This window comes from Sylvia atricapilla, chromosome 2 (assembly GCF_009819655.1).
Source record: "Sylvia atricapilla isolate bSylAtr1 chromosome 2, bSylAtr1.pri, whole genome shotgun sequence".
NCBI lineage: Eukaryota > Metazoa > Chordata > Aves > Passeriformes > Sylviidae > Sylvia > Sylvia atricapilla.
In genome coordinates this window covers 108,930,884-108,957,415 of record NC_089141.1, presented here as the reverse complement: position 1 = coordinate 108,957,415, position 26,532 = coordinate 108,930,884, and the positions used below count along the sequence as shown (strand labels likewise).

Genomic DNA, 26,532 nt, shown 5'->3' with positions numbered 1-26,532 from the left:
TTTATTTATAAGATGTTTATACTGTGCTATGAAAAATGCATGGATCATTGTCACCAAGGGCTTCCATTCACAGTGCTGCGTCTCACTCTGGTACTGCCTGGGTACATAGTGTTTAGGGGAGCCTGAAGTTGTCCTGGGCCTGCAAAAGCAGGTTTTCTCCTGGGAATCCCACTCTGCACTAGATACTGATATTTTCTGGTAGTCCTTTCTCAGCTAAGCATTTGCTCACTGCCATCTTCACAGAAGGTGCATGAGATCTGGTCCCTGTGCCCCCCTGAGTGCTGGGGCTGATATTCAAGGGGCTACTGATATTCAGTTGTCATGTTGTGGGTTTTTTTCCCCCTGTAATAACCCATTTCTTATGTCAGCTGTTTGACCTGAAACAGACCTGGTGTATGAAGAAATCTTATTTCTGCATGACTTCCACGGGTCCGTCGTAACTCAGCCAAATGCTGGTTGACGTGAAATAGATGGCTGAGAAAAATCTATTGGGAGTTGTAAAGTTTGTGACAAACCCTGGGCTTCTCATTTCCCTGCTGGTTTATCCCTGGGACAGCTGGGTTGCACGAGTTTCCTCCCTTAGTTTCAGCTTCTTTATGGAGTTTTATCCCCCACTGCAGCCACAGCCTTTGTGAGCAGCAAGTGATCCATGCTATGGCAGATCTGCAAGTGCTGATGCTGCTGTTTTGGTTTTTTTTTAAGCCCTGTAAGTGGCATCATGAAACCATTTCTAAAATTTTATATACTAAAAAAAAAAAGGATAAGAAATATTTCTGAGCACCGTAGAACTGGTGTTGAAATACCGTGTCAAATGATTGGAAAGGATGGTTATGGCTGATGGTTTTATACAGCTCTGATTTAGCTATAAAAGTGTTTGAAAAGGAAATGTTTTATGCATCTTGGGGCATGCAAGTGCCTTGTTATTCTTTAGAGATTACACACCACCAGGAGGCACAGAGAATGCTATTCCCAGCAAATACGCAAATTTTGCCTAAATATCAAAAAGGGTTTTTGTGTTTGCGAAAATGCAAATTCAGCACAAATGAAGCTGAAATGTTTTGGTTTGTTGGTAACTACTCAGAGCCATCTGTAGTCTCTCTTTGCTGCTGCTATTTTTGTTTCTGTGTAGAGCCTAGTCTGGCAGTCTCTTCTCAGACAGAATTCTGATTGACAGCTCCTGGAGTTTTGTTTGTGCAAGAAATAAGGATCAGACCTTAGGAGATGCCTTAGAAGCTCTTGAAAGTAACTTTCACAGGAAACTCGCTAACTTTGATGACCGTTTTTATTTTTTTTTTCAGGTAGAAGTTTGTTCCTGTTCTTTATGAGACTTACCACCCCAGATTCCTACACAAGGGACATACCCAAGATTTTCCTTTGGGCAGTTCAAATGCTGTGAAATAGAAGAACAGTAAAACAGAAATATGGTTTATGTGCCTCTTAGCCGTGCACTCATGAGGAAGCACCACTGGGAATTCATAAGACTTGAGTTAACTCAGGGAGGATAACTGGGTTAGGGTTGCCTCTGGCAGACCAGGAAGCTCAGAACAAAATCAATAATTAGAATAACCCATTCTGATGCTGTCCTGGTTTTCTTGAGCACAGCAGTAGGCTTGTTTCATAAACCTTAATTTGGGAAATAGCAGGTACTTGAAACTGAACTGATAAGCTCTGGCTTTGGAATATTTACAGGATGCTGACACTAGTAAAGGCTCCAGAGGTCAAAAATGCCACAGTAAAACTGACTTCTTGAGGCCATAGGGCCAGTTATGTCCCCCAAATATCTAAAAGGTGATTTCCAACATGGTTCAGATGTTATCACCTGGGACAAGAGGGCACTTGGTCTGAGAGGTTTTGTTCTTCTCTCACAGCCCTTTGGCAGCCAAGTATGAGCTGATGTGTGCCCCAGTATAAATTAATTTTATGTGAAGAGATTCCATATCAGGACACAGATGTTTTCCTGATTTCGGTATTTTCATAAAGTTGAGCACAAAAGATGTAGAAATGCACTTTGATTTCATATTGAATGAAAAGAAAATAAAGACAAGCCTCCATTTTTTGGGTGAATATGTGCCATAATGCCCATCCTTAAACTGGAAGTGCTAGGTTTTCAACCTTGGTGCCTCTGGCACATGAAGTAACTGGAGATCTATTCTGGCTGTGACACTACTTCTGATTGAAAACTTATAAAAATTTGATTTTGGCATTGCAAAAACTGTGATTTATCCTCCAAAGCACTGCAGAATTAAACTGTTGCCTTGTAGCTACTTCTTATCCATTTACCCAAGAAAAAAGTGCTTTTCTCTCCATCTTGCTTCCTTCTTAGTTTTTATTGCCTTGGTGTTTTTGGCAAGGATTCCATTAGTCTTCTGTCCATAAAGACTAGGTGAAAAGCCAACTTCTTCTTCATTTTTTCTGACCTGTTTGGGAATTTTGTAAACTGATTTTCTCTTATTCATAAGTTTGATTTTTTTTTCCTTACTGATTTCTGAGTATCCTTCTCTTTGAATTAAAAGTCCTTAAAGTTATTTTCCAGCATTTTCCGAAGTTTTATCTCATTTTGTTATTTCTAGACCGAGTTTTGAGTCTTTTAGGATCCCTTTGTACCCTTTTACTGTATCTTCTGGTGCTTGCATTGAATAATGTGCTCTCTGTCCCTTCTTTCACAGTGTTAATAAAGAGGCTAAATCAAATTAGGCCTGACATTTCTTTGAGTAAGGGGTCTTTGGATACTCCTCTTCAAAAAGACAGTTGTTGTTGTTGTTACCTGGTTATAAATATTAAATCTTGACGCAGTACAATTTTGTTAAGCCAGTGTAAATGATTTTTTAATGATAGATTGGTGTGGCACTGCATCAAATATTTATTAAAAGTTAGTACTTCTGCTGTTTGACATTCATGCTCATGCAGTGCACACTTAAATACATAATTTAATATAAAATTTGAAAAATCAGCTGTGCATGCAATTATTTATCTGTCTTATGGATTCCATAATGCATTGTAAAAAAAGCAAGTACCCACATGATGCTAATGAGCCTTTCTTTGTGAATTTTTTAAGCTATTAGGCTGCCATCCATAAAGTCAGCCAGGGAAATCTCAAGTAAATAAAAACAGCTCTACAAATTACCCATTGTCTTCCACTCTTAATTAAGCTAGACTTCCTGAACATCTAGTAATGGAGATTTAGATACGAAAAAACCTGACTATTAAATATGTAATTATGTAATTAGGACATTGGTATTGGTCACACTGTCCCACTCTGTAATTTACAGCTAGGAGCCTTGGAAGAATAAGTCTAATTAGTAAAAGTTACATTTTTTGCAGGGCTGGTAATTTTTAGGTTAGCTGAGATCTTTCTTTTCACCAGGAAGGTCTCTGAGGTATGATTTAGCATATGATAAAGCTTACCACAACTACTTTTGTCTGATTTTGAAAGAAAAAATAAATCAACCCAAACTTCTAAATCTAAATGCAATTAACAGTTAAGTGTTTTCATGAAAAATTAAGAGGGAAAAAAATTAAAGTTAATAAATAAATAAATATCCTTTTCAGGAGTGAATAGCCAGATTTTCAACTCAGTCAAACAACTTTTTTTTTTTCTTGTTTTGTTTTGTTTTTTTGTTTTTTTTTTTTGTCTGATCTTAGTGACTCTACTGCAGGGTGTTAGTTTGGTTGCATTTGAAGGTAAAGTATCAGTTTCTCACTGACTTGCTCAAGTGTGACTTGTTAATTCAGCCGTGTACCACACCTAAATCGCACATGCAGAGCAACAGGAATAACAGAATAAACACCCAGAGCTTGTTTCTCAGGACCATGTTCAGGTAACCTTGGAGCATCTCTGAGGATGGAAGACACCACATCTCCTCTGGGCCACCAGTGCCAGTGCTCAGGCCCCCTCATGGTGAAAAAGCATTTCCTGATGTTCAGAAGGAACCTCCCTTTGTGCATCATGCCCTGCACACACAGACAAAGACCCATCAGAAGCTGTCACATGGATTGATGAAATTTGTGCTTTCTGTGAACAGAAACCTTTTTGCTGCCTCCCGTGCACAGAACCCGTGGTTATGGTGATCCCTCGGGGCTTTTTAATGATGTTTTTAATTTGTTTTTCATCTTGCAGGGTAAATCTTACCCCTTTAAAGGCCCATTCCCTCCTATGTGGAATCCCTTGGCCTACCTGGACTACAACAACCTCTGGAGGACCATGGATGAGATGGGAAAGGAGGTATGGCATCAGGCACTGCAGCTGAATCAGCTCAGTTTGTCTCCAGGAGGGGCAGAGGGAAGGGGCTGGGGTGCAGACAGACAGAGCCTCTCTGCCTTGAACAAACCCAGTGCTGGCATGAGCAGCCACACATTTTGGTACCCACTGGTGGCCAGGGCACATCTGAGAGTGACCTCCTGGCAATTACCTCTGAGTTTTGTGCTGCTGAGGCTGTCTGCACACATCCTTTCATTTTTCTGGTTATGGGAATGTCAGTGTTTATGCCTGTGATTGATTTTTACCACTTTTCCTGATGATTTGGTAAGTAATATTTTAAGAGGCTTGCAGAACTGAAACATTTGCCCTTTTCTACCCTGAAATTCAGCTTGTCTTTTCTGGTTTGTTACCAGTTTTCCATTGACTGACATACAAAATTTGAGAAAAGGTTGCTCTTATTTGTCCAGATAAATGTGAGAAATATGGAATAACTTAGAGACATTTCTTAACTCTAAAATGTTCTCTATTTTTCAATCTTAAAAAAAAAAAAAAAGAATAATGTTAAAACAAGCAAACTAACAAACCCCCTCCCCCAAAAGCATTCTCTGTTAAGTTCACTGTGTTACCTGCCAGAAATTTGCAGGCTGAATTAAGGACAAGATTATTTGTATTTCTTCGCCTCTCATTCACTTGCTGATAAATGCTTTTCTTGATGTCTCCTTAGATTCCCAACGAGGCTCCATGGAAGGCTCCACATGCAGAAGAATGGGACAAAATGACTATGCAAGATTTCATAGATAAAATATGCTGGACAAAGTAAGAAACTTTTTAATATGAAATATAATGGCTTAAATTTATATAATTTAGAGCTCAAAATAAGCATTAGTGCTTTGCAATCAAAATCACGAAAATCACTAAAATACAGTTCTTTTAAAGAAAAGAGGTGAGAAAGTCCTGTGATAATGGACCATGACACCTGCCAGCACACTCAGTAGATTCTGTTACATTTCCCTAACCTTTTAGACAAAAATAAAAAGAAAAAATATTCTGAAGAGATGGATAGTGCACTAATCTGTTATGTGCACTTTCCTGCTCTTTACTGTGTGTTTAGCTTTTCAGAGAAAAATGTTACGGTTACAGCAGGTTTTTGAATCAAACTCTTGATGGAACAAGACACATATATTCTGTGCTGGACCAGCTGATTTTACCAAAGTGCTATAAAGATAACATTTGTCTTTCAGTAGCACTAAATCACTTTAGCACTCATCATTCTATTTTTTAGCTGTTGCACTATATACCACCCAGGGAAACAGAAACTGCTTCCTGGTTTTATATGTACATCAAAGCAATTTTTCTTTACTTGCCATTCAACTGCAGTTTGATTGTTTTTCTTCTCACTGAATGGAAAAAAACCCCAAAAAACCAAAGAAAAATCCAGCCCATTAATCCTGGTTGCTGTAGAGCAGATTGATTTCTACAGCAGCTTCTTCAGAATTGCTGAGTATCTGACACGTGGCTGCCATGAGCTGGAGCTTGGTGAAGAAACCTGTTTGTGCTCACTGAAGCTGGTGCTGTCACTGACATTTTTATGGGGCATTTTCATGGTTTCAGGCAGCCTCTGGAGAGCAACATGGCCTTTGTTGTTCGTGTTGGGCCTCTTGGAGTGAGTCCAGATGGAGCCACAAAGATAATCTGAGGGCTGGAGCACCTCTGCCGTGAAGCTGAGCTGAGAGGATTGCTCTGAGCTGGAGAAGATAAAACTCCAGGGAGACTTTAGACCCCCTTCCAGTGCCTAAAGGGGTGACAAGAGAGCTGGAGAGGGACTGTGAGCAAGGACATTAGTAATAGGACAAGGGGTTCTGGCTTTACACTGAAAGAGGGCAGGGTTAAATTTGATATTTGGAAGATTTTTTTTTAGCACAAGGGTGATAAAGGCACTGGCACAGGTTGCCCAGAGAATCTCTGGCTGCCCCATCCATGAAAGTGTCCAAGGGCAGGCTGGAAGCCACTTGGTCTAATTGAAAGTCTCTGCTCATGACAGGGAGGTTGGAACTGGACGTGATAAAGGAACACTGAGTTTTTCACCATTCTGTAGCTCAGCGAGTGTTAATGGATAGCAGGCTGTTGTCCAAAAACTTGGAATCTTCTGGTTCATAGCTTTGCTTTCACAAGGGTGACAATGGCACAGAAACACATAGAAAATCTTCCTCATTTGTACCCTGGTCCATATTGAGCAAAACCAAATGGAAATGTGTGCTGGCAGCTGTGCTGGCTGTGAGAGCCTCAGACAGTGTCTGTGCACGTGAGCTGAACACCCACACTGGAGCTCACTCAATATCCAATAGCTCATGTGACTACAGTCATGTTTTTTCCAGCTCTGATGGAATAAGATTTGACATTTTACCTGAATATTGGCATAAGCTGAAGATGCTTTTCAGATTTTATATGTGCATCTCGGCTTGATTTGCTTGGTTTGTTCAAGATTGAGATAACATGCTGCAGAAACTTCCCACCCTGGGAGGTAATGATGCAGAAGGGAAATCTTCTACTCTTTCCTCTTATCTAACAGACTGTACAGGTTTGCTTTTGGCTAGAGCTGTGTGCTGGAAAAATCCCGAATGCTCTTTGTTGAAATCATGCTGTCATTTCTAGATAAAACATCAGGAGCTGAAAAGGAATAGGAGAAGGTGGCAGAATCTGGTAGGATGTAAACACCATGTGATAGCATCCACTTATAAAATATTAATAAATGCATATACATTAAGCAAAAATATCTCATAGAGTTGATCGTATTTTACAGTATGTATTTATACAGATGAAGAACTTGCAAAAAAAATCTGTATTATTTTTGGCTGTCAAGAATGACTTCAGAATGCACTCATTTTTCAGAAAATGGACCAGCTTTGTACTTGAGTGGGACTTTGCATTTTTAGGAAAGAAAGAAGATGCCTTTTTAATATAGATCTAGAGCTCTTTGAAATAGCATGTTAGAGCTATGAGGGGGTTTTTTATTGTTGTTTCGGTTTGGGGTTTTGTTTGTGTGGTTTTTTTTGGTTTTTTTGGTATGTGGTGGTTTTTTTTTTTTTTTTTTTTTTTTTTTTTTTTTTTAATGTTTGAAGACGGAAGAAAAAGAAAGAATCAACCAGAAGTGAATTCTGCAGTGGCTTTGATGCCTTACATATGAAGTATCTATAGAATCTTCATCCGTATCAGTTACAATCCAGTTAAACTGAGCATCTCCTGGTCCTGTTCATATCTCTTTAAACTCCTCCTCAGAGTGAAGGCAGAGGGAAGTATTTATTTATAACAGGAGGAAGAATATTGCCCTGCGCCTTAATTACCTCTGTCTTAGTGCACCCCAAAATCTTGTAAAGGCTTATACAGTAATTTACAGTAGAGCTGCTATGAAAGAAGAGGTTACAGGACATAAAACAGTGATCCCTTTTCAGACACAGGTCAACTTTCTGCTTCTGTGTCCATTGCCACTGGATACCAAAACACTGTTTAAAATACTGAGTTGAGCTACCAAAAGTATCCTTTCATTTTCTTTTCCTTGCCAGTCTGGCATGAATGCTGTCTCTTCTGCCAAAGCTTCCTAGTTATATTTCTTTCCTTGTTGTGTTCCAGCTGGAAAACTCTCCCTGAGCACAGCAGAGGATTGGGCAGTGAATGGACACTGACTAATCTGTAGATCTTTAGATAATAGATAATTAGTTTAGAAAAGACCCTTATTGGGTTTTTTTAATCATGGGTTTTGAATAATCTCTGTGTTGTGTGCTTGAGGGGACAGGCATTCAGCAGAGCAGGGATGCAGATTTGGTTTGTAACCCAGGAACTGGGGACAGGGTGAGTTTGGAGTCCAGTGAAGACAGAAGGGCTTGCTGTGCTCAATCCTGAGGCTAGGATGACAGGCTAACTTTGCATTAGTGGCATAAAGTGATATAATCTTAAGCTTTTGTGTCTCTGAATGCCTTATTTTGTCTGGAATACAGAAGTCTTTCATAAGTATTTTTTTGCAGAATTACTAGAAAACTGTTACATAAAAGCAATTGGTAATTTCCTTCCTTCAGCTAGAATTAAGGAATCCTTTGCCCCCACAGAGAAAGAAAAGTTGTCATAGAGGGGCTCCTGCCTACTCAAGAACAATCTTATCAGCATTGTTCTCTTTCTAAATTAACTGACTTTCTTGTCTTTGTTGCAGAGCTGCCAAGAGTTTTGCAACTCTGTTTGTGAATGTGGATGTCACTTCTGAACCCCATGAGGTCTCTGCCCTCTGGTTTTTGTGGTATGTGAAGCAGTGTGGGGGCACAGCAAGAATATTCTCAACCACCAACGGGGGACAGGTACTGTCAGCCTTCACCTCCTCCTGCAGCTCTTGGCAGGCCCTGGTTTAACTTCATTCTTTTGTTGGTTTGCTGTAATCCAGACACATCCATGACTTTTGAGCCAGCAGCACACTGAGAACTAGTTTTACTCATTTGCTCTTTAATCTGGATCTTGAAAAACTGGTGTTGAAGATTGCTCCCTACTGAAGGCATTGCCCCCAGGGATCAGAAGATTTGTAACTGGCTTTTTTTTTGGATACAGATTAAAACATGTGCTTTGCTTATCCACATTGAAAAGAGAAAATTTTACTTATGCTTATTTCTGTCATGAGGCTGAAGCCATCCTTAGCAGATGCACTTAATGGAGATGGCAATGTCAGCTGCAAGTAAATACTAAAAATGTAGCCCAGAGCTGGGTTCCTAAGAAGCAAATTTCTGAGCATTAGCACCATTAAGATTTTAAAATCAGTCTAAAGAAAATGAACACCCCTGCTTAAATATGGTATTGCTTTGAAATGTTTGCAGTCTGGTACATTAGAGCTGCTTCTGCATTTGAAGAAGGTAAAGACTCTTTTAATGGTCTTCTACTTGAGAAGTGCGAATTTCACTAATTGTATCAGAAATGGATATATTTTTAGAAATGCTAATTATTTAATCATAAATAAAAATGTGAATACATTAACCATATTAAAATGCTTAAATATGCACAGATAAGCAATTACTGTAGATAATTTAAGTTAAATATGTTTAATTAAATATTATTTGAATTCTGTACTATGTTAGAGATGATTTGAGTTTAAGTTGGGTTGAATTACGTACTGCAGCAGACATTTTTCATGTGAGCTAAGGTTACTTCTTACACCTTGTTATTTATTATGGAGGTCAGGTTTCCTGCTTCTGATACACAGAGCTCTTCAGGGATGAGTGAACTCAGAGAAAGATTTGAGGGCTTAAGCACTTTTCAGAAGTCTTGCTGATTCACATAGATGTGTGGAATCTTTTGGGAGACCACATTTGGAGAAGGGAGTTTTTTACAAGGTTACTATTGATGCCTTGGGAAGGCTGACCTGAAACACAGACTGGACAGGGTTAGAGAATAAAGTAGGTATTTATCAAAGGGCCTTTAGGATACACCTCGGGCAGGACAAGAGCCTGACCAGGGCTACATCCAAGGTGGACCCAAAATGGCCACAAAAATGGACAACTGGTCGCCAGGTCTCACACTTTTAAAAGTTTTGGTCTATTTACATATTGAGGTTTAATTGTCCGATTACAGGTTCAGATGTTGAAGTCTCATCCTTCTTGTTTCTCTCTTCAGTCCACTGTTTGTGCTTTTGGGCCTGAAAGTTGTCCTTGGTCTTCAGCAGGAAAAGGATTTGTTTTGTCTCCCTGCTCTGTGAAGAGCTGAGTGACACTATGAGGCTCAGAACTGCACCCCTGGGCAGCACAGAATCTGAAAAACATGAAAGCTAAAACTTCAGGCATCACTATTACTTTTAGTTTTGACTAGAGTTCAAATGGTGGTCAGATATGGGAAAGATTTGAAAAGCTGGTGGAAGGAGAAAGTAAAATGGGTGCATTTCCAGGTGAGACTGCAAAAATTCCCTAAAACATTTTGATAACAGTGGAAGATGGGGGTTTGCTTTGAATGCCAAGAGAAATGCTTTGTCACGATACACGCTCCACGAGCACTGCTCTGCTGAGCTGTGGTGTCTGTGTTTCAGGAGAGGAAGTTTGTTGGGGGCTCTGGGCAGATCAGTGAGAGGATGATGGAGCGCCTGGGTGGGCGGGTGAGGCTGAAGAAGCCGGTGGTGCGCGTCGACCAGTCAGGGGATGGTGTCATCGTGGAAACCCTGGACCACGACTTGTATGAGGTAATGGCATGTCTGTAAGACATCATTAGTGGTGGGATGGGTGGCTACAAAACTCTTAGCTTCTCCTTTTTGGCTTGTCCAAAGCTCTATATGAAAATATGTGACTGTGACAGGAAGTCACACGTTCTCATTGTCCTGAAGCAGCAGCAGTGTAGGAGCTTTAAAGTGATGCCTAAAAGCAAAGTGTGCATTCAGGCTTTTCCTTTCCTGGCACCTCTTTGTGTTCGGTTCCCTTCTCAATTAGAGGGTAATTGTAAGGTGTAAAACATAATTTATCAGCAAACTTTCAGTGAAAACCACTTCAAGCTTTGCTTCCAACTTGTAACAGAGAAGAGTGGACTCTTAGAGCACAGCATTTCCTTGTCAGCATCAGGGAAGGACAGCTGTCCATCATTTGAACAGATGGCTGTTTATGTAATGATTGTTTCTTATTTAATGAGAAGGATTTTGTGAGGGTTTCATTCTGCAATTCTTTAGCTAAATGCCAAAATCACTTCACAAGATACACCCTGCAGCCTCCTCAGGTGTCTGCAAAGATCATTAGAGCAGTATACTTGGGCTGAAGTAGGGGAGAATGTATTTGGCTTATGGATAATTTCTTTTCCAGGGCAAATATGTCATCATTGCCATTCCCCCAGCTCTTTGTTTGAAGATTCATTTCAACCCACCTTTGCCCCCAATGAGGAACCAGCTCATCAACAGAATCCCCATGGGCTCAGTCATCAAGTGCATCGTGTACTACAAGGAAACTTTCTGGAGGAAGAAGGGTATTGCATTTTAATTGAAAGGAATAGTAGTGACAGAGAGAGGGAAGAGAGCACCTGACAACAGAACAGACTCTTTGTTCAGAGCATGCTAAACCTTAGAAGGAGACTTCATATTCTTCTATGCCATTTCTGCCTTCCTCTGTGAGAGAAACTTGGGAGGAGAGGGTGGGTGAGGAAACAAAAAAGGAGGTAGTCATGAGGGGAGAATTCATGCCTCTTGCTTGTGTTGCCTTGGTTATTCTGTTGTCCTCTCCTTGAGTGGCACCTGGATATGGATATGAGCCTCTCTCCCTTGTACAGGAGTGTAAAGGTAAGGTACAGGTGATGTGTGATGGAAGGGTCTGCACAGATTCTGCTTTCTGCATGGACTGGTCAGCATTAATTGAAGGTGTCTCCACACAGACATCCCCAGCTGGGCTAGTCATCCTGGGCTCCTCTTATGTGCTGGATGCTTCCATCATGACACCTCTTTTGGAATTTACTGAATCCAAGGCAAACTGCAATGCAGTAACACTTTTCATTATTGGCTATAATGAGCCCACATCTGTTTGCCTCCGAATATCATCCACCCCCCATCTTTGTAAATGAACTTGATGGTTCTGGATCCTGTCTTGTTTTGGCTATTAGTCTTAGGATGGATCAGCAGGAGGTGAATGAGTATTTTACAACTTCTTGGAAGCTCCTGTGCTTTGATTCATGGATCGTGACTGCTTTTCCACCTTGTTCTTGCCAGGGTATTGTGGTACCATGATCATTGAAGATGAGGATGCTGCAATTGGTCTAACACTTGATGACACTAAGCCTGATGGCAGCTATCCTGCCATAATAGGGTAAGGGACAAAGAAAGTGTCTTGTCTAGTTAATGCTTTTTATTTTGTCTTAGAGGCAACAATTGAAGTGGAAAACCTGATACTTTTGAAAGAAAATACTTAAAAAATAATTTAAAGTTTAGTTTCTGAGTGCATGGTGATATTCTGTGATTGTTTTACTTCAAAATTTTCCTCTATGACTGCATTACTAATTAAAAAATTAAATTATCTCTTTCTACTTTTTATCACTGTTATCTTTTGCCTCTGTGTTAGGCAAAGTACAAACTTGGAGAAGAAGAAAGGAAAGAAAAAAAAGAAAGGGATGATTGCAAAAATGTAAAGTTATCGCCAAGTACTTCAGTTCTAAATGAAAATTTGTTTTCTAGAATTAAATTTTATTTTGTTCTGGTTATTTTAGCAACCAGAGAATATGATCAGTCTTAACACTTTTATTAAAAAATGATTTCCAGCTCAATCTCGAGTTTCGTGTTGTTGCTATATGCCTGCACCCAAGGCTGTATAAAATTAAAGTAATTGGGAAATAGCTTATGCAAATATTCTAACATGAATTTTAGAGTGACTCCTTCCTAAATGAGTCCTGCAAGCAGCAGGTGGAGCATTATTCAGAGAGGTGAAATGGTTGCTTTTATTAGAGACCCTAAAGCTATGGCTGTGAATCACAGCATCTCATGATAAGTTCTTGGCATTTTAAATAATGCCGGAAATGTAGCAGAATAATGGGAGTAAATTGTTTTTGGTCTTACAGCTTCATTCTTGCTCGGAAGTGCAGAAGACTGACAGGTCTCACAAAAGAAGAAAGGTAAGTACAAACTCTGGAGATCTGTGTGGAATTCCAGTGGAAGTTTTGTTATAAATGAGCAGAGCAGGAAGAAAATGCTCCAATTTGAAGGAAGTTATCTGTGACCTTGTGCCAGTGGGCAGACATTAAGGAGGAGGATGCCTTACTTGGTTTTGGATGAAGGACCCACAGAATTCCCACATAGCTCTTGACCTTTGGAAACTCTCTAGGGTCCTGCTTCTTATTTTCCTGGTCCTTATTTGTTGAGCTTCTCTGTTTGCGTGACTCTTGCTAAGGAACAGCTCTAAGGTGCTGAATGTAAAGTGGTGTAGATATTCTGCTGGAAAGTGTCCAGAAGCAGCCTCCTTCCCCCACTGCTGCCTCCCTGGCTTCCTGCAGGTGCCCTGAGCTCTTGGAAAGCTTGTCAGAAGGGAAAGGTTTGACCTCTGTGTTTGATTTTAATCTTTATTTTCTGTTCACCCTGAAGGGTCCTTTCAGTGTCTGTAACTTAGTGCAACTTGAACCTGTAGCTGCCAAGAGGAAGCTTCAGCATCATGAAGGGATCAGAAAGCTGCCTCCATCTCTGCCCTTAGTGTGGGGAAATAAATGCCCTTCAGGCACAGATGAAGGTCATTTTACTGTCTTCTCAAAACAAATCTCTGCATAAAGTAGTGCTCTTTGGTATATTACTAAAATAGCATTTATAAAATAATGATTTTTTTTATTTTCCATTTCCATCTGATTCACTGTATCTGATCAAATCAAAGCTGCAAGTAGAAACTGGATAGTGAGGAGAGCCTTGGTTTGACAGGGAGAAAATACATTTGATTTTAAAGTATGATAAAGGGCCACTGTGCCCAAGTAAACATTTTTACAGTAATGGCTGGTCTAACTAGAGAAGATGCAGTCATCTCAGATAGTCTGGCAGTCTGTGGATAATGGCTCTAAATGGAGCTGTTTATGTCCCAGTCTGTTCAAATGACAGCCTGGTACCACAGAGCTCTTTTAATTTTGGCAGGGATGGCCAAGCACTGAGGCCCAGCAGGTGCCAGATGATAAAAGTCACGTAGGTATTGTGAAACCCAGTGTGCCCAGCATTTTGAACCATCCTAAACACTAAATGGTGTCTTTCACTGTGTGTGAATACCCTCCATACAGGTGAGCCTTTACAGTCTCTGAGAACAGCTTTCCTTTCTATGAAATTAGAGTCTGTCCTTGCTGTTTGCAAGGCACCATCCTTTTCCCTGGGCTTTAAAAGCACTGGCACAATTATCTGACTCTGCTGCTGCCAACAGCCAAGTTTTATACAAGAGTTCTGAATTCTTTTGCGGAATAAATGTTAGGCTAGGAGGGACTTTGCTTTGGTAAAGAATGGTTGTGGAATATTCTGGCTGTCCCCTGGTGCAGGACACTGTGCTGAGGACAGGGTGAGTGTTCTGGTAATCCTTGGCTATGAAGAGTAGGAGGTAGAGTCTGTGGCAACTGTCCTAAATCATGACTTGGAAACTGTGGGAGAAGATGGGAATCTTTACACAGCTAAGCCAGACTGAAGGGAGTAAATTTCACTGCTGCCTTCCAGCTGGTCTCCCCAGGTCAGGTGCCAGTGGTGAGACTGTGCCCTGCCTTTCAGAGCTGTGCAGTGAAGGCCATGGCATCACACACTGCTGTGGAGTAAGAGACCAGGAAAGGAGCTGAGTGTCTGCATGTGCACTTCTCAGCTTCTCACTTCTTCAGTGTGACTCTCAACAGGACCCTACCTTGGCAGCTCCAGCCATAACATTCCTCTTATTTAGTGCTTATAGCAATTTCACAGCTGAGCCCAAAGCCGAGAAATGAGGATTTTGCTCACTGCATATTCCATGTACTGCTATTATGTTCCATGCTAGCATAACTATAAGTCCATTAATAAGAATTTCTTTAAACCTCTCTAAGACAAAAAGTGCAGACCTTGTGGAGAGACCAGCAACATGCAAAGATTGCTCTTATTAGGGGTAGTGTCCTCATTAATTGATTTATGTGGATACAATTCAATCCTTTAGAAAGTGCTGGTTTGGTTTTTGTTTTGTTTGCTCATTGGAGGTTTTTTTCTTGTCAAATAATACCCTATTACTAATGAATAATTCCTTCCAATTTCTACACTTCCTTAGAGTCTGAAGATGCTCTTGACCTTAATATTGAAGCTTAATATTTTCCTTTGCACAGCTATCTTGAACTAACTATTCTGTGTTTGCAATGTACTCAGCACACAGCTGTGAACTTGCACCTTTGTGGAGCCTTGCAGTTGGCCACAAGTGACAATACCTTTCTGTCACTGGTATGCCATCTCCAGGCTCCCTGCAGGGTCTGCAAGCCACTGTGGAAAAAGGACAGGGCACAGGCAGGCTAAAGAGGAGTCTTTCTCATCCCTGCCATAGTTCTGTGAGGAGCAGAAGCAGATGGGTCCCAAAGTGATAATTCATTTTCCTGTGGAGCCCTGTGGTGTTTCTGACCTGCCCTGAAAGGAGGAATTGATCAAATTGAGACATTTGTCAGAGCTGGTGGGCTGACCTCAGCAGAGGCTTGGCTGGATCCTGCAGTTAAAATGGCTTTGTTCTGTTCAGACACTGGGTAGGTGCTGGTGGTGTGCAGGGCACGGTGCTCACCTCACTTGTGGAGAAATTGGGAGCTCACCCTTTTCCTTACAGCTGTTGCTGGCTTTGTGTCACTCCTGACTGCAGAGGAATGTTCATATTTAGGTCCTGGAGCTCTCTGAGCCTTTCTGGCCCTTCAGTGCTTCTGGAGCAGGCTGACCCTTGTCCTCTGCCCCAAGGCAAAAGGAAGGGGCTGTTTCCTTCCCCAAGGGCCATGGCTCTTCCTGAACTGTAGCAACCTTCCCTTTCTTGCTCAAGCTCCAACCTGCATGTGAGGACACCTTCAAGGCCCTTCAAGTCATTCTGTTTCTCTTCATCCTCTTTCCATAGCATCTTTGAGTTCAGCTGCTCATGGGAATAGCTGGGTTCCTGTAGAGCTGGGCTGCATCTTACAGCAATGATGTTTGGTTTCCTCATGTGCTCTTATAGCTGAAAGGGCAGCCCTCACTGTTACAGAGCTGGGACTCCTGTGTTTCTGTGCCCAGCTTGGCTTTTTGTGGAGCACTGGATTTTCTTCCAGAAGTAAATGTCTTCCCAGAGCTGTGTTTGTTTTCCATAACTTACTTCATCCTGATCTTCTTGCTTTTGGGAATTGGTGCAGCGTGGCTAAGAGTAAGACCCAAGGGCTTGTAGGAACAAACTTAATTGTACTTGAGGTTTGCTACAGAATGAAGTGTATTCAATGATTTATAGACTCATAAACTTAAAACAGGAGGAAATTTTATATAAACAGAAATTAAGTACTGATTCCCTGAGAGCCACAGTATATTGGGACCTGCTTCTTTGCAGGAACAAACTGTAGGTTAGACTATGTACCAAGACAAAAATGTGTAACTCCTTACTCCTTTTTTTCCTGATGGCCTGGAGACCATTTGGATAATCTGGGGGTTTTGGTTGCTGGAGTTATCTGAAGAGAACTGCTTGCAAAACTGCTGGAAATCCAGAACTTATGCAGCACAGGAGCTTGGGTTATTTCTAGTGTTAATTTGGGATAGATCCTAAAAAGCTGGAACCTCACATTCAAGCATATACAATAGTTGTCCTCTTAGAAATAGGGTATATTAAAAGTGATTTGTTTTCTCTTTCCTCACACTGAAGTCTTCTTGTTGCTTTTCTCTCACAGGAAGATGAGGCTGTGTGAGCTCTATGCAAAGGTTCTGGGATCAGAGGAAGCTTTACATGTAAGCACCAAATCTCTGGAAAAGGTACCTTTGGAAAAGGTACCTGCTCTGGGAGCACTTGCTGCCCTCAGTGCAGGAGTGGAGAGAAGATCCTGGCAGGCCTTGGGTTGGGTTTGACAGTGAGGATAAGAAAGAGCTTTATGAACATTAATGGAACATTAAAAGATGTTTTTGTTGATGCATTCTTGTCCAGCTCCATGGGTGGGATGGGATTCTCAGTGCTTGCCACCATAAACCTCAGCTGCGGTCACACGTGACAGGCTTGCTTTCCCTCTTTGTCCATGTTGTGACTTCTGTCTTACTAGTTGTTAAGATCCACTGCTGCATGTATTGTTTTTTGTTTTTTGGGTTTTTTTTTTGGGTTTTTTTTTTTTTTCCTTTCCTTTGCCTTCTCTTCCCTGTAAAGGTAAATGGCTGTTAGGTTTTGTGTGATCTCACACTTAAATTTTGTGATTAATGCCGCTTCTACTTGTAAGAACAGTTTTACAGGGTTAAAAGTTGTAGACACCAGTCTGGAGAACACATGACTTTGAACACAACGATGTTGTACACAGAACCATGCAAGTGCCACACTTTTGCATTTTTAACAGTGTATATTTGTACCCAATATACACGTTACAAGTATTACAACTGTATACACTGGAGGTTAGCTTTGCTTTACATGGCTCAAAGCATAAATGTGTGCACAAAGCATAAATTAACATTGACAGATTAAGAGGATTATGCTGTACAATGGCCAGATTAACTAGTTTTTTAGACAGTGTATTCCTATTTTTAAAAAATTAGGGTTTATTGTGTTGCATTCATGCTGCATTAAGAGACTTGTTAAATGTGCTCATCTTGTCAGATGTTGACATGCAGCAAATGATAAGCTGTTCTTCTCTGCTCTCTCCTCAGTTGTGTTATTAACTTCCTCGAGACTTTGTCCTTTCCCTGAGTGAATTAATCTCTGTTTTACAGCCCGTGCATTATGAAGAGAAGAACTGGTGTGAAGAGCAGTATTCTGGGGGCTGCTACACAGCTTACTTCCCACCAGGCATAATGACTCAGTATGGAAGGTACAGTGTCTATTTATAGTGGGCTTTGGAGTGGTAAGATAAGACCAAGTTAATAAATATCCTCAGAAAGGGTCATAAATCCTCTGTCACTGTTCGCTTTATACCTTTAAGATCACTGGGGGATGTTTGAAACAGATGGGATAACCTTCCACTTGTCTCTGTTGGGCTTTATGATGGATGAGTACAGTATCATTAGGGGGTTTTATCCACTCCTGTTATTTGGTGAGTTCAGCTCAGGAGGTTCTGGGGAGGGAGCTGGGGAGCTTCCATGGTCTGCTTACAAAAATGGCTTTGGGTATTTGAGATCAGTGTAACCATTTCAAGCATTTCTTTAGCTGATGATTTAAAAATACTGACAGAGTTAGTTCTTGCTGACACTGATGGTAATGAGGGATTCCTTTGGCTCATTCTTTTCTTTTTTAGCAGTGAAAGCTTAATACAGTGATCAGTGTGCTGTTGTATAGTCCTTTCCCATTAAAGTTTTTGCATGAAAATAAGAATTACCAACAAGAAAAAGACTTACTTCAGACTGGTGATTGGATTTAGATACACAGGTTTTAATGTGGTAGAGGAGCTGTACTTTTGAAGTTTTAAGTTCTTATAATTTAAAAGTAACTAAGAGCAATAAAGCAGTTGTAACAAAGATCTTATGGAGGCCTTAGTATTAAAGTAATTAAATTTATAATTATTGCAGATTCTGGCAAAAATAGAATGAAAACAATGCTTTTTGTTTATTTACTTATTGTTTCAAATATTTTGGGATATATTTCAGAATGCTGCACTGTGCCAGTAATGCCTGGCACTGGTAGTTATTCCACAACCTCGAACTGTAAGATAGTGTAAGTTGAACTCAACTCAAAATAGTTGTCCTTTTCAGCTATAGTTGTTGTTTCCACCAATGAACAGTGTAAACATTTAAAAAATGTGAACACTGGCATGTTCACTGTAAGAAATTAAATGCAGCCCAGATTCCTCCTCCAGCTCCACTCACCCAGTGCTATTATCTTCAAGTGTTTGCTGTTATTTAAAACACTTTTATTCCAACATTAACCCAGCTATTTCAGTTCTTTCCTGATGCAGCTGATGTGACTTTTTGCTTGTCCCCCTCCAGGATCATTCGGCAGCCCGTTGGCAGGATCTATTTTGCTGGCACAGAGACAGCCACTGAGTGGAGTGGATACATGGAAGGGGCTGTCCAGGCTGGAGAAAGAGCAGCCAGAGAGGTACAGATGCTCAGGGGACACTGTAAAATGTCCTCTGGAAAATGAAAGGTCTTGTGGTTGGAGGGGAAATGAAAACTGAGTGTGGACAGCTTCAGATGTTCTGAATCTTGGTGCAAATCCCTGCAAAGGGGATTGACTTCAGAAAGGATGAAGGTTTTGCACTTAGATTTGGAATGTTAGAAAGGGTTCTGGCTATTTTGTCAGACTCTCCCCTTGTTTCTAGGATTAAATTCTTTCTTCTTTTACAGAAGTCCCAAGTTCTCCCCCAGTCATTGTCCTCCCAGATCTGTTAATCATCATGCTGAGAGATCCTGGCTGTTAGAGCATGGGAACAGCTCAGTCCTGCAGCTCTGCACACCAAGCCAGGCTTTTCCTCAATATTTCCAACAATGGTGTTCCACTGAGACAGCCTTAACACAGAGTCACTAAACAAGGACTGAGATATTTTTCTTCTGAGAAAATGCCAATGCCCTGAGCATTTTCAGGAACATTACAGCTTATGGAGCAGCAAAGGAAAAAAATTTAATCTTTGTTTTATGAGATGAAGTTCCCTTGTGGCTAAAAAATAGTCAAGGAACACGAATTGTCCTGGAAGGAATGTGGAGAGTTCATCTGGCCCATACTCCTGCCCCAAGAGACAGAGATCAATTATTCATAAATTATTCCATTTGAGAAAGTTATACCTCAGGTGCTCCTGAAAAACTCCAGAGGCCTCATGATCTCTCTGATGTAAGGATATTACAGCAGAGCCTCCATAGGCCTCAGCAGAGGAGTAGATAAATGCACTTGACTGGTAAAAATTTCCTTTTCTTGTTTACTTAGGAAAGGAAAATGTGTTAAAAATTCAGTGCTTCTCACTCTCCTGCATTGAAGAGTTGACAGGGTCCATGAATCTTGTCTACACTAAAATCCCCTCATGAAAGATGTTAAATCTTAAATCTACAAGTGCCTGGAATAGAAAAAAAAAAAAAAAAAGCATTAATATAACCATCTCCATTTTATTTCACTGTAGAAGAAGCTAATCTTGCTGTCTTGCCTGAATTTAATTTCAAAGAGTCTTTGTTATCCTACTGATCTCTGCTGTCTTTGATGCTTTGAATGGTAACTTTCCCATTATGAAGGTTTTTGTTTTAGTTTTGCTTTTCTCAGGCTGAAAATAGTGGTCTGTCATCACTCCCAGGATGCTGTTCCTCTTCCTACATCATGACAAAATTTGCAAAACAAGCTGTTCCTTGTAACTGGTGTCTTCATGCCTCACTTTGCCATGAGAGCCTAACTCTTAGTCATAATCACATTATCCTGTTCCCCTGGGACTGGACAAATTCCAATATCTTGCATGGACTAAGCATAAAGAGATTTTTCTGTTACTGTTTCTATGATCCACAAGGAGGAGTTTCTTATTAAATATCAGCCCTCCCCAGAAACAAGTTGTGAAAGGTTGAGTTTTCTTCTAAAGTTTGAATACACTGTGATTCATGTGCTCAGTCATCATGCCATTTTTAAACAAAAATTGAAACCAGATTTTTTTTTCTGTCTTGAAGAATCAATGGTACTTATTGACAATGTCATTTATTTTCAGATACTGTTTGCTATGAGGAAAATCCCAGACAGCGAAATTTGGAAGCCAGAACCTGAATCAGTTGTAAGTATTCATGTGGATAAAATGGATTGGGGTTTTTTCCTGCTGTTTTGCTGATGAGATAAATATTTTGTCTTTTTTTATATAAGTTCACTAGATCAAAGCCTTAATAAGGCACAATAAACTTTCCCTTATTCACCAAAATTGCTCTTACCTATAAAAGGAAGAGGATAGAAACCCATCTGACAAGTCTGTAAGGCAAGTTTGGAAAGAGCTGCACTTCTTAACTGGGCTGTGAATCCTTTCCATGTGTGTGTCCTACCCTTTGAGCAGAAAATCTGGATACACTGCTTCTTGATAAGATATAACTGCTTCAGCCCAGTTCTGTTCCTGCTGCAAGGTTCTCTCAGTTTATATCCCTCCTCTCTCAGTGGAGATGTTATGTGGATAATGGATGCTCTCCCCACAGGATGTGCCAGCTTTGCCCATCACTACAACCTTCTGGGAGAGGAACTTGCCATCTGTGCCAGGACTGCTAAAGCTGATTGGATTTTCCACTTTCTTCACCTCTGTGGCTGCAGCTGGGTTATTTGCCTACAAAAAGGGACTTCTGGTTCGAAACTGAAAAAAAAGGTACCAACTCAAAGCCTCAAAACTGAGGGGTTTTCTTCTTTTTTTTTTTGTTTTCAGAGGTTTTCTTTTGTCATGTACTTTTCTGTCTCCAAAATCTGAGGTAGAGGTGAAGACAGTAGAGAAAATAGGCTGGAGAGAAGGGATTTAATAAAGGGATCCATATGAAATAAAACCCTCTAGAGTCCAGGCCTACTTCCAGAAGCAACATTTTGGTTGTTGAATTTCTGGGGTACCAAGTGTTATCTCTTTGAGGGTTTGATCCAGATCTCAGAATACAAGTGACAAAATACCTCTTTAAAGGCTATTCTCATTGGATTTCTGCTTGGTCTTACTTTTATGTCAGAACCAGACACTGAACTCCAACTCTCCACAGGCCCTATTTGTACTGTACAACACTATCTCTAGTTGTAAACAAAGGATTTCTGCCTTCTTGTGTGGTAGACTGAGAAAATAAATCCTTACAGAATATTCTTACAGAATCCTTACAGCTTACAGAATAATCAGATGGTTCATGCCAATTACTGGTAAGAAAATGTTAGTGTTTTTATTTCTTACCCAGATGTCCAGAGCCCAGGGAGCACCTAAGGGACAAGGCAGGCTAAATTTATCCATCTACCCGAGTTCAACCGTAGGATGCTGGCATTTCCAGTGGCATTTATGTCCTACAGTGAGCTAAAGGACAATAGTCCTGCTGTGTTTGGCAATGTGGATGAATTTCAGATGTTTCCAGCATCCTGGCTGTTCACAAGAGCCTGGCTCAGCAGAGCCAGTGGAGTCTGTCCCTGTGAGCTCCTGGAGGCTGCCTCTTGCCTGCTGGGGCACAGTGGGCTTGAAAATGTAGTTGTTAGCATAAAAAAACCAAAATAAACCAAAGCAATCAAACCAAAACAACCCACCCAGCTTTTCTGCCCCTGAGGTCTTGCTTCATTCTGAACACAGATTTGCTGATTCAGAGTTTTGGTCTTTCCTAACAACCCTATTGATAGGATTAGCACTTCCACTTCTGCCTGCTGTGCTGTGTTGCACTGACTCTGCACTTTTGATAACTGATCAGGGATCTAAATGATAGGGAGATCAAAGAGAATTGTGGATTTGAGAGTCACATGCAGGTGCCTCTGCTCTCCTTCGCTTGGTACTGTTCAAAAAATGGGGAGAGAAAAAAAGAGAAGATATAAAGAAAGCATTATACAGGGGTGAGGGGAGAAGTGAAAAAAAAAAAAAATCCACCCACTAAAACCTCATTTCCTACTTGTCAACGTGTTGGTACCTTGTTCTAGACATTTCTGCTGCGTTACCTGTGCACAAGATGAAACAGGAAAAGACAGGTATGGCTGAGAACAAGATCTGGTGCACATGAAGTTGAAGATGTCTGGAATTTTTCAGAGCCTGTTTGCTGCACTTCTCCCTTCAACGAGTAGCAATTTATATGTAAAAAATATTGGATTGTAGTAAAGAGCCATGGAGGGAAGTATAATAATAAATTCAGCAACTGGTGTGAGCAGACGGTGGAGGAGCTGTAGCACCAGTCTCAGGCAGACTTTTTGGGCTAACATCTGATCTTGCTTGTGTAGAGCAGTACTTCGTTCTCCAAATAGTCCCGTGGAAATTTACTGAACTGCTTGGAAAGCTGTAACATTTGTGAGCAGCACCTCGCTTTCTGGCCCTTAGGTTTTGTTCTTTTTATCTTGATGTGCCGGTTAAACATCCTCTTGTAGCAGCAGCTTGGATTTTATCACAAATGAATAGCCTCATAACAGCCTTTTAAAATGCATGGGGGAACTTTTCAGGCATAAAGATCTTTAAGGCAGAAGAAGAGTGCAGCAGTGTACATATGGTCTCTCTGGTTGTATCACATCCAGCTCTAATTTGCTGGGACATTTGCCTACTGCAGAGAGTTCCTACGTGGTTTTCTCTCCTTGTGATTTATTTACTAAATGGATTAGGAACCTAAAGCTGAACTAGATGTTCAGAGCTTTTTCAGCTCACAAAATTCTCAGGCCAGAAATAAATACGGGAACCTAAATTTGCGGAGACATTTTTAAAGTCTTGGCCCCAATATTTGTAAGTGCTAGGCAGTGAATACATACGTTACTTATAAAGAGTTGCTTTATATGTAACGTATGTATATCTGCTTCATCAGTTGCAGATGGTTTTTCTGCCAAAACTGTTTGGAATTCAAGTCCTGCTTCTGCCCTAGAAATTCTCCTAGAAACTCCACATCCTCTAAAGGGGAGAAAATTCATGAAACTAATGAGGATAAATTGGTTTTATTCACATCCAAAATGTATTTCTCTCTTTTTTGCTCCTGAATCTGGCAGAAGTTTTTCCCAGTTTAACAAGATCGTGTTGTGTGCCACAGGGGGAGAAGTTCCAATCAAAATCAGAAATTAGGTAGATAGAACTGAACTGAATCATAACCTAAGCTTTTCATGAGATTGGCCAATTAAAAAAAAAATTGAAAAATTTCTGTACTTATAAACCTTTTGTAGTCTTAATTTCAAAGTGAAAGAAAGATGGAAAATGAATAAAGCAATCCCCCATAGCATTTCTCATCTTATTCTGCCACAACTAAAGCAGATGAGACAGGGAATCTCAAAAATTTGGATTCCCTGAGATTTCTAAACAAATCTGATTGGAGCTAGGAGGTCTGAATTGTGACATCTGTTTTAACACTCTAAAGTCTCTTATCTTCTTCCTTGCAGACTGCCAAAGCTGTAGGAGAGCTCTCTCTGTCTTTACAGCCGTGTCTTGCTATGATTGTGCTGTGGACCTTACTACCACTATGGGATGAAAAAAAAGGATTTGCTGCTGTTTTCTTAACATTTTCCACACAAAAGGAATACGTGGCACCTTGTGTACATGGATGCCAGCGTGATGAGGAATTGACAAATGGAGGTAGAGAATCAAGCTGCTTCCCTATGGGTAGAGGGAACTGTTAGCACTGGCTTACATTTTTGAAATTAAAATTCATGCCAACCCTTTGAAGAGAGGAATGAAGTCTGTTTTAATGGATACCCAATTGTGTTGTGTTCTTAATTTGTTAACAGATTTGATGAGGTAACTGCTATCATGAAAGTTCCAAGAGTTTACCAGCTTTGTAAAATGTACCATAGGAACAACCATGGAAATAATTGTATTTGTCTCATACGAACTGAACTGTGTTACCATGCATATTTTGTAACGCTCTTAAGAGTTTGTCAAAAAAAAAAAAAAAGGAAATTTACTTTCTTGTACACTGTTCTGGTAGCCACTGTACAATGCAAGGAATGATGGGTCATGGTGTAGGAATCGGTGTTAACCAAAGTACTTGAAATCTAATTCTATAAACTAATCAACAGTAACAAGGATGTGAGCAATCTGAGGCACCCTCCTTGTCTTCCCTTTAATTTGTGCATTTTTTTTCCGCAGTGCAATTCTTGATTCCAAATAGTGTATCTGCTCTCAATACAAAGACATTAATCAAGTAATTAAGTACCTCGCTGAGCATTGTCCATCACTGCAACCCATGGGCTGGACAAGAAACTATGGGGCTTAAAGAAATCTTTCTGTCTCCACAGTGGGCCTGTTGTTTCACTGAAGTAGGCTTTACAGATGTGCAGAAATTTTAAGATTTTTTTTTCCCTTTTTTGAGGCACAAAAAAAGTAATATTTTTGAGGAAGAAAGAGTTGTATGACCTGCAGGAGTACTAGGGAGTCAAGATTAAATAAAAGACGTAGCACTGCTCTGATGCCTTAGGAAGGCTGAAGTCCTGAAACAGAGACTGGACAGAGCCAGGGAATAAAGTAGGTATTTATTGAAATGCCTGTAGGATACAACTTGGGCAGGACAAGAGCCCTGACCAGGGCTACACTGAAGGTAGACTTGGAATGGTCACAGAATGGCTGACCAGTCACGAGTCTTACATTTTTATAAGTTTTGGTCCATTTGCATATTGGGGTTTAATGGTCCAATTACGGCCTCAGGTTGTGAGGTCCCATCCTTGTTTTCTCTCTTTGGTCTACTGTCGTTTATGCTTTCAGGCCTGAAAGTTGTCCTTGGTCCTCAGCAGGAAAAGGATTTGTTTTGTCAGCTACTCTGTGCAGAGAGCTTACTGACACTTAATATGAGGCTCAGAACTGCACCCCTGGGCAGCACAGAATCTGAAAAACATGAAAGCTAAAACTCAAGGCATCAGCTCTTGGGCAAGAAGCAAACCCCCTCAGACCACAGGTTACAAACATTCACAGATAAACCTGACCTGTGTTCAGATGAACTAACATTCTCTCTCCCACCTCCACCAACGTAAGATCACCTTGATCTTCCTTCTGTTGAAGAACAGATTGTGAAATTGAGATGGCCAAAGCAGCCTGGCTTTCCAAGTGTCTCTCCAGTGAATTCCTTTAGGCATTGTCATAGACAGCTGCTTATAGCGTGTCTGCTGTGGTCATGTGCAGGTCAGTGCTCAGTGGTGCCTGCCTCTGTGTTTTGGGAAAAAAAAATAAATTAAAAAGAGTGACTTCATTTTGCAGGAATATATATGCTGTGTGTGTGATGAATTTGTGCCTTTTATAACCGTAGCATTTTCTAAAGTGCCTCTGTGGTGACTGTCTCCCTTGGTTTCCTTCTTCAGCTCCCTTTTCAATAGGCTCTGCAGATATTTTTATCTGACAGCTGTGAAATTTTTTTAACCTTAATTAGAATCAATAAATATTGTCATGTCACATGTGTTGTTTGAGGCTTTTCTTTTGTGGAAGCCCCTTTTGACTTGGTTGTAGTGGTATTACTTACTGACGCAGCAATTTGCATTTCATACTGAAACCTGTGAGGTAACTTCAGCTTTTCTTAGTAAACAAACCTCTGTAGAGAAAAGGAGAGTATAAAAGAAAAAAAAAAACAAAACCACACAAGCAACCTCCCAAAACAGTGCAGAAAATCCCACTCAACCCCTTAAATACATAATTATAAAAAAAAATCACATTTGGTAGTAGTATAAATGACCAGCTCTTTTACACTTAATTAGTTTTTACTACTGTAAGACAGGTGGCTCAAACTGAACATAAGAAGAAACCTTGTACCAAATACTGTGTGATGTAAACATAAAAACCCTAGAAAAAAAAAGAGAGACCAGTATCACTTTATTTCACCCACTAGCTCAGTGTCAGTGCTGCAGGTAATGGAACTGAAGAACAAATTTGTTCCTAGGAAGGGACCTGTGGTTGCACAAACTGTTGGCTGTGAATAGTGGAGAAAGTGTAACCATCCATGTGAAAAACATCTAAAGTGTGCAGCGCTCTTTGTACAGGCTTAACTGTCAGCATTACAAGTTCTAAAGGAGCACCAACACAATGAAAGCAAACACCCTCAACTAATCCTTCACACATCCTCTAAAGCGTCTGTCCCCTAAGAAACATGTCAGAACCAGCAATGCATTTCACAGCCCTCAAAGCAGCCAGCAAGTGGGTATGACTCTAAAGCA

The 26,532-nt window shown here is 40.5% G+C and overlaps 1 protein-coding gene across 1 annotated transcript in view; it reads left to right on the top strand.

The window, feature by feature from the left end:
* Positions 1–25,777, top strand: part of LOC136358170 (amine oxidase [flavin-containing] B-like) — a 51,156-nt gene extending 25,379 nt beyond the window's left edge. The window contains exons 4-16 of the mRNA XM_066314091.1: positions 4,118–4,222; positions 4,923–5,014; positions 8,400–8,541; positions 10,248–10,397; positions 11,005–11,164; positions 11,898–11,994; positions 12,740–12,793; positions 16,526–16,583; positions 17,544–17,641; positions 18,753–18,864; positions 20,444–20,506; positions 20,913–21,076; positions 23,779–25,777. Of these exons, the coding sequence (XP_066170188.1) occupies positions 4,118–4,222; positions 4,923–5,014; positions 8,400–8,541; positions 10,248–10,397; positions 11,005–11,164; positions 11,898–11,994; positions 12,740–12,793; positions 16,526–16,583; positions 17,544–17,641; positions 18,753–18,864; positions 20,444–20,506; positions 20,913–21,068 (1,287 nt within the window). The 3' untranslated portion in view covers positions 21,069–21,076; positions 23,779–25,777. The remainder of the gene's footprint in view (positions 1–4,117; positions 4,223–4,922; positions 5,015–8,399; positions 8,542–10,247; positions 10,398–11,004; positions 11,165–11,897; positions 11,995–12,739; positions 12,794–16,525; positions 16,584–17,543; positions 17,642–18,752; positions 18,865–20,443; positions 20,507–20,912; positions 21,077–23,778) is intronic.
* Positions 25,778–26,532: the final 755 nt, after the last annotated feature.